The sequence below is a fragment of the Beta vulgaris genome, chromosome 5 (assembly GCF_026745355.1).
Source record: "Beta vulgaris subsp. vulgaris cultivar EL10 chromosome 5, EL10.2, whole genome shotgun sequence".
Classification (NCBI taxonomy): domain Eukaryota; kingdom Viridiplantae; phylum Streptophyta; class Magnoliopsida; order Caryophyllales; family Amaranthaceae; genus Beta; species Beta vulgaris.
The window spans coordinates 29,964,930-29,981,276 of NC_079206.1; the positions used below are offsets into that span (position 1 = coordinate 29,964,930).

General features: G+C 31.4%; 1 protein-coding gene across 5 annotated transcripts; it reads left to right on the top strand.

Moving 5' to 3' along the window:
• The first annotated feature begins 1,014 nt into the window (after positions 1-1,014).
• LOC125497514 (uncharacterized) lies at positions 1,015-15,464 on the top strand. Of its 5 annotated transcripts, none has more exons than XR_007274368.2 (4): positions 1,015-1,134; positions 1,218-1,276; positions 7,666-7,749; positions 15,135-15,464. XR_007274368.2 is itself a non-coding variant. In XM_048644643.2 (4 exons), the coding sequence occupies exons 1-4, from the start codon at positions 1,053-1,055 to the stop codon at positions 15,146-15,148; spliced, it is 255 nt and encodes an 84-aa protein (XP_048500600.1). In that variant the 5' UTR covers positions 1,015-1,052; the 3' UTR covers positions 15,149-15,464. The 5 variants fall into 5 exon arrangements, 4 of the variants coding, with proteins under 4 accessions (XP_048500600.1, XP_048500597.1, XP_048500598.1 ...); XM_048644643.2 differs by having other exon boundaries at positions 7,650-7,749; XM_048644640.2 differs by lacking the exon at positions 7,666-7,749 and adding an exon at positions 11,090-11,155 and having other exon boundaries at positions 1,021-1,134.
• The last annotated feature ends 883 nt before the right edge of the window (positions 15,465-16,347 follow it).

Genomic DNA, 16,347 nt, shown 5'->3' on the forward strand with positions numbered 1-16,347 from the left:
TGGAAAGCAAGTACTATAATTTGGGAAGGAGGGAATAATTATAAATTTGTTAAAAAAAAATCTTAAAAATTATTTATAATAACTATTATAAGCAATATTAGTTTTGGTTAGAGATCATGTCATATCTAGAAACATATATCTGTAATTGGAAAAAAAAACATTTGGTAGATTGCATTTATTTAAAGCATGCCTGATCACCTTTTTAATAAACTGTCATATATATATATATATATATATATATATATATATATATATATATATATATATTATTATATATATATATATATATATACTCTTTCCTAACCCACACAATAAAAATGTGTGTTTCGAGATTCAAACCCATGACCTCTCTTTTGATATGCTAATGCACTAACTAACTAAAGTACAATACTCATGTTGGTCTTTGTTGGAGAAAAAATCATTTAGAGACGATGTATTATTTCTATTTTTGAAGAATTGAAATACACGTTGATAAATAATCTAAGATGTATGTATCGTTCGGGACAAGAAATAGTTCTATATTAAAAATCAATATCATGGCGTTTATTAGTCTTTTGAGTTAGTCATCTTTTATATTATATTATTTTTTTAGATACAAACCCTTTTCATTTGATAAAACTATGCATATTCACACCAATAAGTTTATACAGAGAGAATTGAAGAAAAGCCTTTGAGAATTCTCATAAGAAACACTTATTTTTAGTCATTTTAGGAATAATCGGGGATCTTACTTTACAAAGGGAAAAAATTGAACCTTCATAAGGGAGGACTTCTAACTAGGACCGGCAAAATTTGATCCAATTCGAGAATCTGACTTGAACTTAACTCGAAATAAGCGTGTTCGGGTTGAAATTTCTGACCTGTTTAGGTAAACGAGTTGGATTCGTATTTGAGATACTAACTCGTTTATGTAAACAAGTCGACTTGAATTCGACCCGATCCGACCCTACTTAATTACCAACCCTACTTCTAACTCATTAAACCAACCTTAATTTTTATGTATATAAATATAAATAGTCAATTGTAACGCCTCAATTCACTCTTTCGAAAAGATGGAAAATAAAGCTTTTGTTCTCTTTGTTCTTGGATTTACTTTCGTTCATTGCGTTCTTTCGATTCCTGCTTCAAATCCCAGTAAGACTTACTAACTAGTTTCTACATACAAGTTCTCATCATCTAGCATTTTAGTTGATTGTTCTGTTCTACGGTATCTACAGGAAGTCTTAGAATAAGCAAGCAGTCATTAGTCCATGATTTACTTGCCGATACTCCCAAGGTTCGTTAACAGTCTCCTTTTATACAATTACCTTGTCTTTATGCATGTAATTTTTTCAGAAAGACATGTTTATAAAATTGGATGTGGGACGACTAAGGTTACCTTTTCCTTGTCTTCTGATAAACAATTGTGAAACTAAAACACACCTTCATATATGATAGGAGAGGTAGGTTCTTCTTTATCACAAAGCAAATAATTATTGTTTTCAGATCGGTATATCAATTGACTTTGAGATCTTATAGTGAATTTTCAAGGTTTTGGACCAGGGAAGTATGAAATCACACTTTTACAATATAAAAACATATGTAAAAATATTTTCCTCGTATATATATCTTTTTTTTTTTTTTTAGGGGACTCGTATATATATCTTAAGAGTATCATTAATAGATTTGTTATATGAAAAACTAATATACCGTTTCTCTGGAAAAAATTATAACTCTTTATTTTGAATATAGATATTTATTCCCTCCGTCTCATGATATTGTTTGTTTTCTTTTTTGAGGTTAAAGTTTAAAATATTTGATCAAATATTCTCATTAATATATACAAAAATAAAAAAAATTACTCATATATGATCTTGTTAGGTTTGCCTTAATATGTACTTTCAAGATATCAACTTTTTTATTAATACGAAAATGAAGATTTTGAAGATCAAAGTTATATCTTAGAGACCGTGCAAAATAAAATAAATACTATATCATAGGACGGAGTGAGTAATAACTAAATAAAGCAAAATTTGATTAAAAACTTAATATTATGGAAAGATGTGATAACCAACTTGTGTTTTAAATTCTAATTGATCAAGATCTAAATTAGTATTTACATGTTCTGAATTTCGATTCATATCCCCTTGCAGATGTAGTTGTGAATCGTGAAAAATCAACTAGTTTTAAGCTGCTGAATTTCTTAATCTACATTTAATAGGTTGCAATTGTGTCGATATTCGTTCTTTTCTCACTTTTAGTTTCTCCATTAATGCTACATTAAGAAGCATGTTACATTATCAGTTAGATGATGAGGGAAGAAAAATTAGAAGATGAGTAACCAAAAATATTATTATATTGTTTCACTAGTAGAATAAATGCTTATTGCTTTATTGTTGCGGTTATTGAGTGGCCTATTGCAGCGATTTTGTCCGCGCAACAATTAAGGAGGCAGCAATATGTAATTATTATATGGAAAAATTGTTAGAAACTACCTATTAAAGACACTTTTTTAAAAAAAATACTACCTTATATCATGTTTATTTTACAAAACTACCTTATAAGCGGAAAAACTTTAAAAAGCACTACCAAATTCAGAATTTACTAACCATGGTTAACTATTTCCTCAAATTATCATTCTAATATAAGATTACTAAACTACCCAACCCCTCTTTGCTAATTTCTCTCACAGGAGCGTTTAACTATTGAATACTCCCTTAAATCGTTTGTGTAATTTCTTCTCCAACCTTTTGCTTCACCAATTAATTCTTCATTATGAGTAACAAAAGCAGATAGAAATTGGGTTTTGGGTCATGAATTGATGTCGTTGATGATGATGAAGAATATGGTTTGATGATGGTGCAAAGCTTGCCCTACTAGACACTTTTACTGCTGGTTTGTTTTTGAATTTGACTTTTGGGGGAGAGAAGGTGTGCTTGTGCTTGCCACATGTATATTTAGAGATAGAGCATCAAGTGATCAAGAAAGTGATGATATCGTAATTGTAACGTACTGAATTTAGGGGGTATTTTCATAATCTTATATTAGAGGGATAATTGGAGGGAGTAGTTAACCATAGTTAGAAAATTATGAATTTGGTAGTGCTTTTTAAAGTTTTTCCACTTATAAGGTAGTTTTGTAAAATAAACATGATATAAGGTAGTTTTTTTTAAAAAAGTGTTTTTAATAGGTAGTTTCTAACAATTTTTCCTTATTATATTGCTGCGGCGGTTTTAAACCGCAGTAATATTTGAACATATTGCTGCGGTTTCTGGGTAAAACCGCAGCAATATATATATTTTATATTAGATTCATAAAGTATATTGTTGCGGTTTAATACCGCAACAATATGCTATATTTAATAATAAAAAATAGATATATTGTTGTGGTTTCTTGGGAAAACCGCAGTAATAGGTACAGGTGTAATTAAATTCGAAAGATAAAAAAATTCAGAATAATAGCAAAAAAATCAGAAACTTCCACCAGAAAATGAAATGATATTAACAAAGAAAAAAATAATGATAAGAAAAATGAACAAAGTCGAAAACAATTATAAAAAAACTGAAAGAAAAAAATTTGAGATATACAAAAATTACAAGAAACTAGAATTACACTACCTAAACAAAAGAGCAAAAAATCTGAAACAATAAAAACAAAAATAAAAATATGCAAGAATTCACATAATAGGAAGAATTAAAACTGTCATCCAAATTCCAAGGTTATGCTAAAATGAAATTAACCTATTAAAAAAAAAAAAAAAAAAAAACTGAATCTAAAATTTATCTGGAACTTTAGGAACTTAGACATAGAGTATATTTTATTTAGAACTAGAATTTTTTTTTACATACCGAAATTTTTTTTTTCGGAAATCTCGAAGGTTCGAATTTTTTTTTCGGAAAATACATGGGCTCGGAATTTTTTTCGAATATTAAGTCCGAATTTTTTATTTATTCTCGAGTCAAAATTTTTATTTTTTTCCGAAAATTCAGAGGTTCAAATTTTTTTTTATTACTCGAAATTTTTTTTCAGGCACTTAAGTAATATTATTTATAAAAGTGTCTGCATTATTTTTCATGCTTTTAAGGTTTATAGTATTGCATTGTGAGAATGGGTAGTATAGGAAGGACATATAAGATAGTAACATTATATCCTTGCATTAGAAAGTTAGTTCAGCATCATTATTATTTTTCTTCCCTGCAAATAGTACATATTGTCATTTCTTCCTGTGATGATGATGCATTATATTATTATACTTTCATGCTATGATGCATGAATATTTTTCCTTCCTGCTAACTGTTTACATTTTCTTGTCTGTAAGTGTTATATGTCCAAACCTTTGTTTTTGTTTACCCTATTATTTTGTGAGAACACGTTAGAGAGTGCTAAACCACTATGGTTTATTGTGTTGTAGCTCTTCAATTATGGCTCATAACCTAGGAAGCTATTTTAACATTCTGAGCGACGATGAAGTCGACGAGTTACATGCACCTAACAACCATAGAGAGTATACAAATCTACACTGGACGATGCGATGCATCTTAAGAAGAGGGTTGCCTAGTGATGATGAGATGATATTAGAAATGGACCATACTCGAGGCACCACTAGGGAAGATATCTACCATGCTTACTTCAGGTATGAATCGGAGACTGTACCTGAAGAAGATGAGGATATCATACTCATTAGAAGATCAAAAATACAAAGGAAATTCATTGATTATGATGCGGATGGGGAAGAAGAGAATTTTGAAGATGCTACATTCCTGCCTAAACAGTATAAGGAAGCTGAGGATAAAGACAGCAATGTAGGGCCATAGGTTTTATATATATACTTATATTTATTTATATATACAGATATACATAAGATATTAGTCATATAAATAATGTTGGAGTGTGCCAACAAGGACAAAGGAGTTTTATAGAGTTATTATTTTAGGAGAAATATAGATACTATAAATTTAAAAATAAAAATAATATAATAGTATTTATATTTTTCCTAAAATAATAACTCAATAAAACACCTTTGTCCTTGTTGGCACACTCCAACATTATTCCTATGACTAATATCTTATGTATATCTGTATATATAAAAAAAAATATAAGTATATATATATAACCTATGACACTACATTGCTGTCTTTATCCTCAGCTTCCTTATACTGGTAAGGCAGGAATGTATCATCATCAAAATCCTCTTCTTCCCCATCCGCATCATAATCAATGAATTTCCTTTGTATCTTTGATCTTCTAATGTGTATGATATCCTCATCCTCTTCAGGTTCAGTCTCCGATTCATACCTGAAGTAAGCATGGTAGATATCTTCCCTAGTGGTGTCTCGAGCATAGTCCATTTCTAATATCATCTCATCATCACTAGGCAACCCTCTTCTTAAGATGCATCACATCGTCCAGTGTAGATTTGTATACTCTCTATGGTCGTTAGGTGCATGAAACTCGTCGACTTCATCGTCGCTTAAAATAATGGGGTTAAAATAGCTTCTTAGGTTATGAGCCATAATTGAAGAGCTACAACACAATAAACCATAATGGTTTAACACTCTCTAACGTGTTCCCACAAAATAATAGGGGTAAACAAAAACAAAGACATGAACAGATAACACTTGCAGGCAAGAAAATGTAAACAATTAGTAGGATGGAAAAATATTCATGCATCATAGCAGGAAAGCATAATAATATAATGCATCATCACAGGATAAAATGACAATATATACTATTTGCAAGGAAGAAAAATAATAATAATGCTGAACTAACTTTCTAATGAAAGCATATAATGTTGCTATCTTATATGCCCTTCCTATACTACCCATTCTCACAATGCAATACTATAAACCTTAAAGGCATGAAAAATAATGCAGACACTTTTATAAATAATATTATTTAAGTGCCTGAAAAAAAAATCGAGTAATAAAAAAATTTTCGAACCTCTGAATTTTCGAAAAAAAATAAAAATTTCGACTCGAGAATAAAACACTTGCAGGCAAGAAAAAGTAATCAGTTAACAGGAAGGAAAAATATTCATGCATCATAGCAGGAAAGTATAATAATATAATGCATCATCACAGGAAGAAATGACAATATGTACTATTTGCAGGGAAGAAAAATAATAATGATGTTGAACTAACTTTCTAATGCAAGCATATAATGTTGCTATCTTATATGCCCTTCCTATACTACCCATTCTCACAATGCAATACTATAAACCTTAAAGGCATGAAAAATAATGCAGACACTTTTATAAAAAATATTATTTAAGTGCCTGAAAAAAAAATCGAGTAATAAAAAAATTTTCGAACCTCTGAATTTTCGAAAAAAAATAAAAATTTCGACTCGAGAATAAAACACTTGCAGGCAAGAAAAAGTAATCAGTTAACAGGAAGGAAAAATATTCATGCATCATAGCAGGAAAGTATATAATATAATGCATCATCACAGGAAGAAATGACAATATGTACTATTTGCAGGGAAGAAAAATAATAATGATGTTGAACTAACTTTCTAATGCAAGCATATAATGTTGCTATCTTATATGCCCTTCCTATACTACCCATTCTCACAATGCAATACTATAAATCTTAAAAGCATGAAAAATATTGCAGACACTTTTATAAATAATATTACTTAACTGCCTGAAAAAAAATTTCGAGTAATAAAAAAATTTTCAAACCTCTGAATTTTCGGAAAAAAATAAAAATTTCGACTCGAGAATAAAAAAAATTCGGACTTAATATTCGAAAAAAAATTCCGAGCCCATATATTTTCCGAAAAAAAATTTCAAACCTTCAAGATTTTCCAAAATAAAAAATTTCGGTATATAAAAAAATTCTGGTTCCAAAAAAAATATACTCTATGTCTAAGTTTTCGAAATGAATACGTAGGAGCAATTCTATGGTTTCCTTCAAATAACTAATAAGCTAGCTAGCTAGTTAGACACCTATAAGTCTTAAAATAACCTAAAGCTCCCAGATAGTTAGTGTGCCGCAAAGTTTTTTTATACTTAAAACGGCCTATATTGCTGTGTTTTTCTAGAAGAACCGCATCAATATATTAAAATAATATTTTTTTAATACTATTTTAATATATTGATGCGGTTTTTTCGAGAAACCGTAGCAATATGTTTGCTCAATTAGGCAAAAAAAATTCCGTCGAAACCATATTGCTGCGGTTTTCGGCCGAAACCGCAGCTATATGGTTATTTTGTATTCTGTCTTTTCTTTTTACGGGACATATTGTTGCATATGGGTAAAATCGTAGCAATATCACCGTAGCAATAAGCAATTATTCTACTAGTGTTTATGTTCAAAATGATAATTCATCAACGACGGATGTTGTTCCAAAACAATGTACAACATGTTGCAAAACAATATATGTCATGTTTTAAAACAATATACAACAAAAAAATAGGTGTTTTTACATTCAATAAAATCCTCCCAAAACCCTCTGCTTGCGCATGATAAGGTGAGTTGCTATCGTGCACTTTTATGTGAATGGGGAGGGAGAAGAAGACACCCACGTCGGTATATAGCACGCCGGTGGTGTAGGGGTCGATTACTTGAATAGACTTTGAGCAACAATCGATTGTTGGGCCAAGTAATACTAAGAAATCGAATGACACAACAACCTACTCTGTTGATGTTGTTCCGATGACTGAGAAGGTTGTTACTCTGGCAGTGCAGGAGTTAACTCATAAGCATAGTGAGGAAGCTAGCTATAAATGGAAGACTTTTACTGGACAAACTCGTATGGCTGAGAAAGGTGTGGGTCTTAACTTTGTAGCTCCTACAATTTTAGAAGAGAAATCAATTGCTAAGTTGGATAAGCTGGAAACTTAAAGATTGAATGAGCAACGAAAAAATGCTATTATTCTTTGTGGTGGGTAAAAATTCAACAATTTTTCTATAGGTGGCTATATGAAATCTCAGTGGAGCCTAGTTCATGAACCCCATATGTTTGAACATGAAGAAGGCTATTTTATTATCAAATTAGGCTCTAAGGAAGATAGAGACTCAATCGTTTATGTTGGACCTCATTTGTTCTTTGGGTCACTCATGATTGTCAAACAATGGTCTGCTAGTTTTTATTTTCATAAAGGAGGTGTTGAAAGTGTTCCCTATATGGGTTAGGCTACATAACCTACCCCTACGATGTTGTAGTGCTAATTCACTCAGTAGAATAGGCAGTCTCCTTAGTGTGCCTATTTATGTTGAAAAAAATACTACTAAATGGCTTAGGGTGTCTTTTGCTCCGATTTTAATTTAGATGGATGTGACTAATTAAAGAGGTGCCTAAGAATATCCAGATTGAAGATCCAAGTGATAAAATTTTCTCTCATAAAGTTGAGATTGGCTTCCTGCATCTCGTAACAAAATGTCTGGTGATTGGAAAAAACAGTGCAGTAATGTTAGTGCTCCTACTATTGATATTGGTGCCTGGTTATAGGTAAAAATAGTTCAAAGCGTATTTTTAAGCCTCATCATGATACTAGTGCTCCAGTTGATATTGGTGCTCCTATTGTAACAGTAGACCCTAGTGTCACTAGTGATCCTTCCATAGTAGTAGAACAAAGTACAAAAGTAACACAGTGACTACTCCACTCACTGCTCTTGAGCCTAGTCAAGTTGAAGTTTAAGAGGAACCATATAAAGTACTCACAAGGAAATCTAAGGGTAAATAGGTGGCTATTCACCATACTAGGATGGTTAATTACATCATACAAAGTGCTCACCATGACCCGGTGAGGATTGGGGGTGCTAGGGATCCAATCCCTATTTGTCCTAATGAATTTCATTGCTTGGACTGTTAGGGGTCTTAATTATCCTTTGAAAATAAAAGAAGCAAAATTGTTTCTTAATCAGCAGAAAGTGAATTTTTGTGCTCTTTTTGGAACTCGAGTGAGACTTCCTAAAGCTTTAAAAGTTCAAGAAAGTCTGAAAATGTGTGGACTTGGGAGATTAATTATGATTTTTGTCCTATAGGTAGGATTTCGATAGGTTGGAAGCCATGAGAATTGAAGTTCATAACATTCTGGCAGAAGATCCTTGCTTCTAGATAAAGTGGTTATGGCTTGGAACTTCATTGACGCTCCTTATAAGTTTAAAAGTGTTTGACTTAAGCTTCAGGATCTTAAAAGAGCTCTGGAAAGCTTGCACAAGAATCATTATTCTTATGCCCACCTTAGGTTGATGATTATAGAAATAATCTTGTTAATCCGCAAGTTTATGATGATCTTGTCAGTAATGAGGTGTAGCCTCTAGCTGAGGAGTGTATTAACAAGTTAAGGCATTATTCTAAAGTTGAGGAGAGTATTTTCAAGCAAAAGGCCAAAATTGATTGGTTATCTCAAGAAGATGCAAATACTAATGTCTTCTTCACAACTATGAAAGTTAGGAAAGCTAGGAATGTTATTACTACTTTGAAAAATAGTAATGGTGAGTTGTTAACTGCTAGAGAAGATATCCAACAAGAGATAATTGGGTTCTGTAAAAGTTTGATGGTTACAAATGATATCTCCTCCCTTTTGTTTGATCTTAACACTACAAGATCAAGGAATACTTTGAGTAAGGAAGCTTGTGTTGCTTTGAGTCAACTAGTGACTCATGAGGAGATGGAGAGAGATTTGTTTTTTTATTGCTGATTCAATAGATCCTTGATTGGATGGTGTTAATGTTGTGTTCTTCAAGAAGTTGTTGGGATGTTATTAAGGTTGATGTCTGTGAACGTACACTAGTGGAAAAATGAAGAAGGGTTGCGCTAAAAAAGGCATGTAGGGCTGCGCTTTTTGACAGCAGCCCTTTCAGTAGCAGCCCTTCACTTTTTAAGTAGGGCTGCGCTAGAAAAGCGCAGCCCTTAAGCTAGAAGGGCTGCGCTAGTTAGGAAAAAGCGCAGCCCTTCTAGCCCAGAAGGGCTGCGCTAGTTAGGAAAAAGCGCGGCCCTTCTGGGCTAGAAGGGCTGCGCTTTTTCCTAACTAGCGCAGCCCTTCCTACCAAAAAAAAAAATAAAAAAAAAAAATTTTTTTTGTCATTTTTTTACTCATAATCTCACATTTTCTGAAATTAAACAGAAAAGAAGAGAAACGAAACGAAAATACTAAACCCAAAACAATAAAAAGAATGAAACGAAAATGAAAAAAAGGAACAAAAACTAATATACAAAGAGAAGTATACAATAAGTATACAAGAAATATACAAGAACATTAATCAAAACAAAGTTGAAAATACAAGAAATTATATACAAAGAGAAGTATACAAGAACATTAATCAAAATAAACAAAGAGAAGTATACAAGAATAACATTAATCAAAATAAACAAAGAGAAGTATACAAGAACATTAATCAAAACAAAGAGAAGTATACAAGAACATTATAGATCTGAAAATACAAGAACTACAACCTAATAATGTTTAAATACATAAAACAAAACCCAAATACATAATTTAAGGGAAAAAAAAATTCGAAAAAACTTAAAATGGGTATTTGGAGGCTTAAACGAACTCGGATGGCTTAAAAAGCCTAAACATCACAGCTTAGCTGTGAGTTTGACTCGTTGGCTCGTTCCGCTTCCGAAAAGGTATCACAATAGGCAATCGGACTCCGTCGCCATGTTTAGTGCAAATCATTTCAAGGTTTTTGTCGCAAATGTTTATGGGAGTTTTTGAGAGAGAAGAGAGGATAAGAGAGAAGAGAGGATGAGAGAGAAGAGAGGAAAGGAATAATGAGGGACGTGAGAGAGGAGAAAGAATGAGGGATAATATATTTGACGAATCCCCGCTCAATATTTCAAAGCCCGCGATTCCGAAATTTCAAATTTTTTCAGGAAGGGCTTAGGCAAGAAAATCCTCTTTCTCCTTTCCTCTTTGCCGTAAGTGTGGAAAATCTTATTAGGTGTCTTGTTGAGTTGAAGAAGAATCTAGATTTTAATTTTCATCATAAATGTGAGAGGATTCACCTTGCTCATCTAATGTTTGTTAATGACTTATTGCTTTTTACTAGAGTTGATCTTCGTTATGTTACTAAGATGATAGTTGTCTTTTAGAAATTCTCACCTGGATCAGTCTTTGAGGCTAGTATTTGTAAGAGTAACATCTATATTACTGTAGTTTTTTTTCGAAGGAATATTGCTAGAGTTGGTGTTGAAACTGCAATTCTGGCTGCTGCTGACCATGGTGAGTTGCTTATAAGTACTTGGAAGTTCCCCTCTCTTCCAAAAAGTAAAACTTCACTCATTTCAAAATGCTTATTGAAAAGACAACAGAATTAGCTCAGTCTTACGCTAGAAGGTTACAGATATAAAGTTCGGAGCATTTTAAGTAGTATGAAGAATAATTGGGTTCAAATTTTCCCTTTGCCCAAAAAAGTTTCTAAAGTTGTGTGCTTGTAGGAAGTTCATATGGGCTGACATGAGTTTAGACTCAAAGAAGGCTCTTGTTGCTTGGGATAAGTTCTATAATCCTAAAGTAGATGGACATTGGAATTCGATTAACATGGAAATTTAGAATAAAGCAACTATCCTTAAGCTGATGTGGGCTTTAGCTTTCAACTAATAAGCTATGGGTTAAGTGGATTAATTCGTACTACTTGAGAAGAACTACTATTCAAATGTTGCTATCAGTAGTAACATTTATTTCTTGGCAACTAAATTAGTAAAATTCTGAGCAACAAGAGATTGGAAGTTGGGAATTTGTGATGTATAATAGGAAATCCAGTGTCAAAAAGCTTACTCTCTTTTGTAGGGGAGTGTTTAGAAGGTGTAATGGAGGATACTTGAAAGTAAGTTTGTTATGTGGATGGCTATTCAGAACATATTGGTCACTTCTAATAGAGTTAGTAAATGGAATGCGGATTCTAGCTTGCTTCATGAACTATGTCAGCATGAGCATCGAAACACTCAACACTTGTTTTTTCAATGTTCTTATGCTAATGAAGTTTGGGAGACTATTCATGCTAACATCAAGCTTAGCATTCAGAAGAGAACTTTTTCATATGAATGTAGGAAAGCTAATATAAAAGCTCATGGAAAAAGCAGGTCCTCTAGATTTTATGGAGTTTATGTGATGCATTTCACGGAAAAGTTTATGCTATTAGAATCAAAGGAACAACAAAGTGTTTGATAACATTTGTGTTCCCTGCGAGGTAATTTTTAGAGTGGCTTGTGAATGCAATTATGCAGAAAGAGCATTACTTGTATACCGACTAGTTGTTTGTTTGTTGTTTTGGGTTGTTAGCCTCAGTGTAGTTGGTTTTGTGATGCCTCTATGTAGGCTTGGGTGTTTTGCCTTTGTAGGCTTCTGGGTGTTTTGCCTTTGTGTAGGGTTCTGGGTGTTTGTTAGATGTTTTTACTCTGTACATTTTTGTAGTTGACAAATTCAAAGTTGTTAAAACAACGTACAACATGTTCTAATTTACAAATTCAAAGGTGTAGGCTTCTAGGTGTTTGTTAGAAAAGAACATACAACTTGTTTTAATTTACATAAGAAAATTTGTTATTTACAGTCGTGTCATTAATGTTGTATGGCCAATCTAGATCGTTAGAACCAGCCTAATCCAATAGCCTATATCTATTCTTTCCCATTTTTACCAGATCCTGCCCCTTTATGCATGTAACAATTTTAGTTAGAGTCACTTCTCACCTAGAGTCACAACACTTCTCACATAGAATCACAAGTCACAACCATAAAAAAGTTAGTCACAATTTTTATAAAAGGTTAGAGTCACAACTTTTTTTTTAAAAGGTTAGAGTCACAACTTTTTTTAAAAAAAAAGGTTAGAGTCACAACACTTCTTACTTAGAGTCGCCACAACATTTTAATTCTCACGTGAAGATGCATTCTCAAGTAATTTTTTATCTAATGTTAAATTCGTTCAATTTTCTTGTTAGTTAACTTGCATTCTCAAGAATGATGTATTGTGTTTCTCACTCTCATGAATTTTTATACACTTTTTTAATCATTGTTTTAATTTATACTCACCTTATTCCTGATCATCCTAATATGTGTTTTAATGAGAAATGAATCAACTAAAAAGAAACACAATACATCATTCTTGTGTTTCTTAAAAATTGCAACAAATTAAAGCTTCCACCCTTGCCAACAGACAATTTTATATGTCCTTCGTTCCATCTTCTCTAAAAAAGCTTTTGTATAAAAGAGAGAAGTGTTTCACTTATTATGAAACAAAGGAAGTATTTTCTATTGCTTAGTAATAAATTAGACCAATTCTAGTAGTATCTTACATTATAATATTGGTTTACATGTAATAAATGAAATTTTGTTATAAACTAGAATTAGAAGAATGCAAAAGTCAAAATTTTGAGATTACAAGGAAATAGAGGAAGTACTTTAATGGTCAAAGGGGTGCTTTAATACAATTTGTCGAAGGTTTTCTATGTGAATGGCTTTTTTTTCAAAGAAGACGGTTGGTTATTTTTGTGTTTTTCATCTGTGTCTTTTATGTATATGAATATGGTTTTGAATTATTTGGTGCCACAAGACGATTTTTAGATGATTATCTATACGCAATGGGAAAGAATTAAAAGAAATTTCGACAACACAAAAGTAAAAACTAAGGGCCAATTCGTTATCATTTTTTGTTTTTAGTTTTCAATTTTTTTGAAAACTAAAAACCAAAAACAAGAAACCAGAAAAAGTGATTTTCACTTTTTAGTTGTCAGTTTTCAAAATCATCATGTTCTCAATAAATTTCACTAATTTTTTATTCATTATAAGATACTCCCTCCGTCCCAAAATATAGTTCCCATTTCTATTTTGGGAGTCAAATTTTAAAAACTTTGACCAAATATTCTTACTAATGTATACAAAAAAAATATATTCATGAGGGGTCTTGTTAGATTCGTCTTAATGTATAAATTCGTAATATCAACTTTCTATATTTTTTACTAATAAGAAATAGAAGATATCGTAGGTCAAAGATACGTCTTGGACACTGCGCAAAATGAAACGGGAACTATATTTTGGAACGGAGGGAGTATATATCATATGACTTTGAAAATAAAAAAAATCAAAAAACAGAAAACCATAGTAATATTGCACGGGCCCTAAAAAGACAATTTTTTCATTTTTGACTGTTGCCAGTCTTTTTTGTTTCTCAACTTCTATGCGTTGACCATGGCCATTTTTTAAAAAGGATTATGAACATTATTTCACTGAAATATGATAAATAACTAATGAATAGTCCACTTTCAAGGAATTAAATGGAAAAAAAAAGTTGGAGGTTTTAGGAAAAATTGGAAAAGAATTATCTCTCCTCCCTCTTTTGCCTCTTCTTTAAAATCGCTTAGTCAATCATCATCTCCTATCTTAAAGCCTGTTCTTTTCGGCATAAAACAACTGAATTGAACTGAATTGAATTGAATTGAATTGAATTGAATTGAACTAAACTGAAAAAAATAGTGATATGTAAGAGTAAAACTATTGTCCAGAGATGAACTGAACTGAACTGAATTGAACTAAATTTAACTGAATTTAACAGAACTGAACTGAAAATAAGCTGTTGAGAACATGCCCTTATTTTGTCTCTTCTTTAAGATCTCCTAGTCATATGTTCTCTCCTTTTCAATAATCTGGACCTAGTTATTCTGTCCCTATATGTGAAAAATTACGGCACTTTAGATTTGTTATTATTGTTGTGAGAAATATGGAAAGAGAGAAGCTATATATTAGAGTGTATTGTATTCGTATTGATGTGTAAACTGATTTCTTACATCGATGGTATTTATAAGCAAAAATTTTCTACTATGCACAATTGTAATTCAACGACAGCGTGTCGTTTGAAGAAAATTTACCTGACATGCATTAAATGCATGCAAGAAATGTGGACTTCACATAGACGTGAACAGTGAAAATTTTCATTCCACAGTTTCTCAACAATTATTTCTAGAATTGATGAACATCTATCTCTATTTAAATAAATAGTTATTTGCAAAATAAAGTGGAATTGGCACTACCATGTTCACAAGTTTTACTCGTCAAGAGGCCAAGTAACTTTCTTTCTCCATGTAGAAAGAACCGCACAAATCGTATAGACGGAATTTTATTCAAAATTTGAGAAATAAACTTTTTAATAATAGTTATGTTAATACAATCTTACATACATCGCAATTCGTATTATTGCACACAATACTTGCAGGATATCAATTTTAAAGAGGACCACGAAGATGTTTCAATGTTTGAATTGGAAAGTCAAGGAACAAAAGAAACATCCATTTATATTGATGACTATCCACCACCCGGAGCTAGCAAGGGCCATGATCCACCTCCCCCACCCATCGGCAGTCACTGAATGTAATACAAATATTTCTTTCAATATATCTCAAATAATATAATAATGGTAATGTAATAAATGATTATTGTAAAAAACTCATATGAATAGGATGCACACTAATTAGTGTGCACCCAATAGATATTATGTAGGCTGTTATGACTACAACTTCTATTATTTTGTCTTTCTCTCTCCTCATATTTCCTCGCCTTTTCAGTTTTTCTTTCATAAATGCTTCATTTTCTCTCTCTTCAAGCTTTCACTATGTTTTTTTTAGTTTTTTTTGATATTGTTGATTGTACAATTGAACATGTTATAGAAGATTAAAATTATATTGTCAGTTTCGATATATTGTGTTTATGTGTGGTATATTGTGTTTCTCTGTGCTATAGTATGTTTATTGCGATAGTGTTTCTTTCTGTTATAATGTGTTTGTGATATAGTGTATTTCATTTTGATATAGTATATTTGTTTGTGATATATAGTGTGTTTCTGTGTAACATAGTTGATTGTACAATTGAACCAGTTATATAATATTAGGATAATATCGTCAGTTTCAAAATAGTGTGTTTGTATGTGTTATAGTGTGTTTTTATGTGGTACTAGAATTTTTTGCACGCGATGCGTGCTTGAATTTTTTTCGAAACAGAAACTCGATTTTCTTTGGCATAAGAGTCAAAATTTGAATATTAGACATACAAAGTATAATTGTTTTTAGTTGCAAAATTTGATTGGTTTAGTTTATGTCACTTAAGTCTCTCACCATTCTTTTTTTTTTTTTTTTTTTTTTTTAACTTTTCAAAGTTAAATTCTATGAACAAAATAGAAATTTTATTGAATTTATTTGTTATAATTTTTTAGTTGATTTTTGAATTAAGTACAATACTTCATAAATTGTAAAGAAAGTGGACACTTTGATTTCAAGTCAATTTTTTCCTAGGTTGTAGTTTGTAAGTGAATTTTTAAGTTTTTATAAAGTTTCTTTATTTTAGTGATTTGCATTACGTAAATTATGCAATTTTATGATTTTATTTGACTTGTGAGTGATTGTTATAATTATATTTTTGGTATTTTTGTTTGA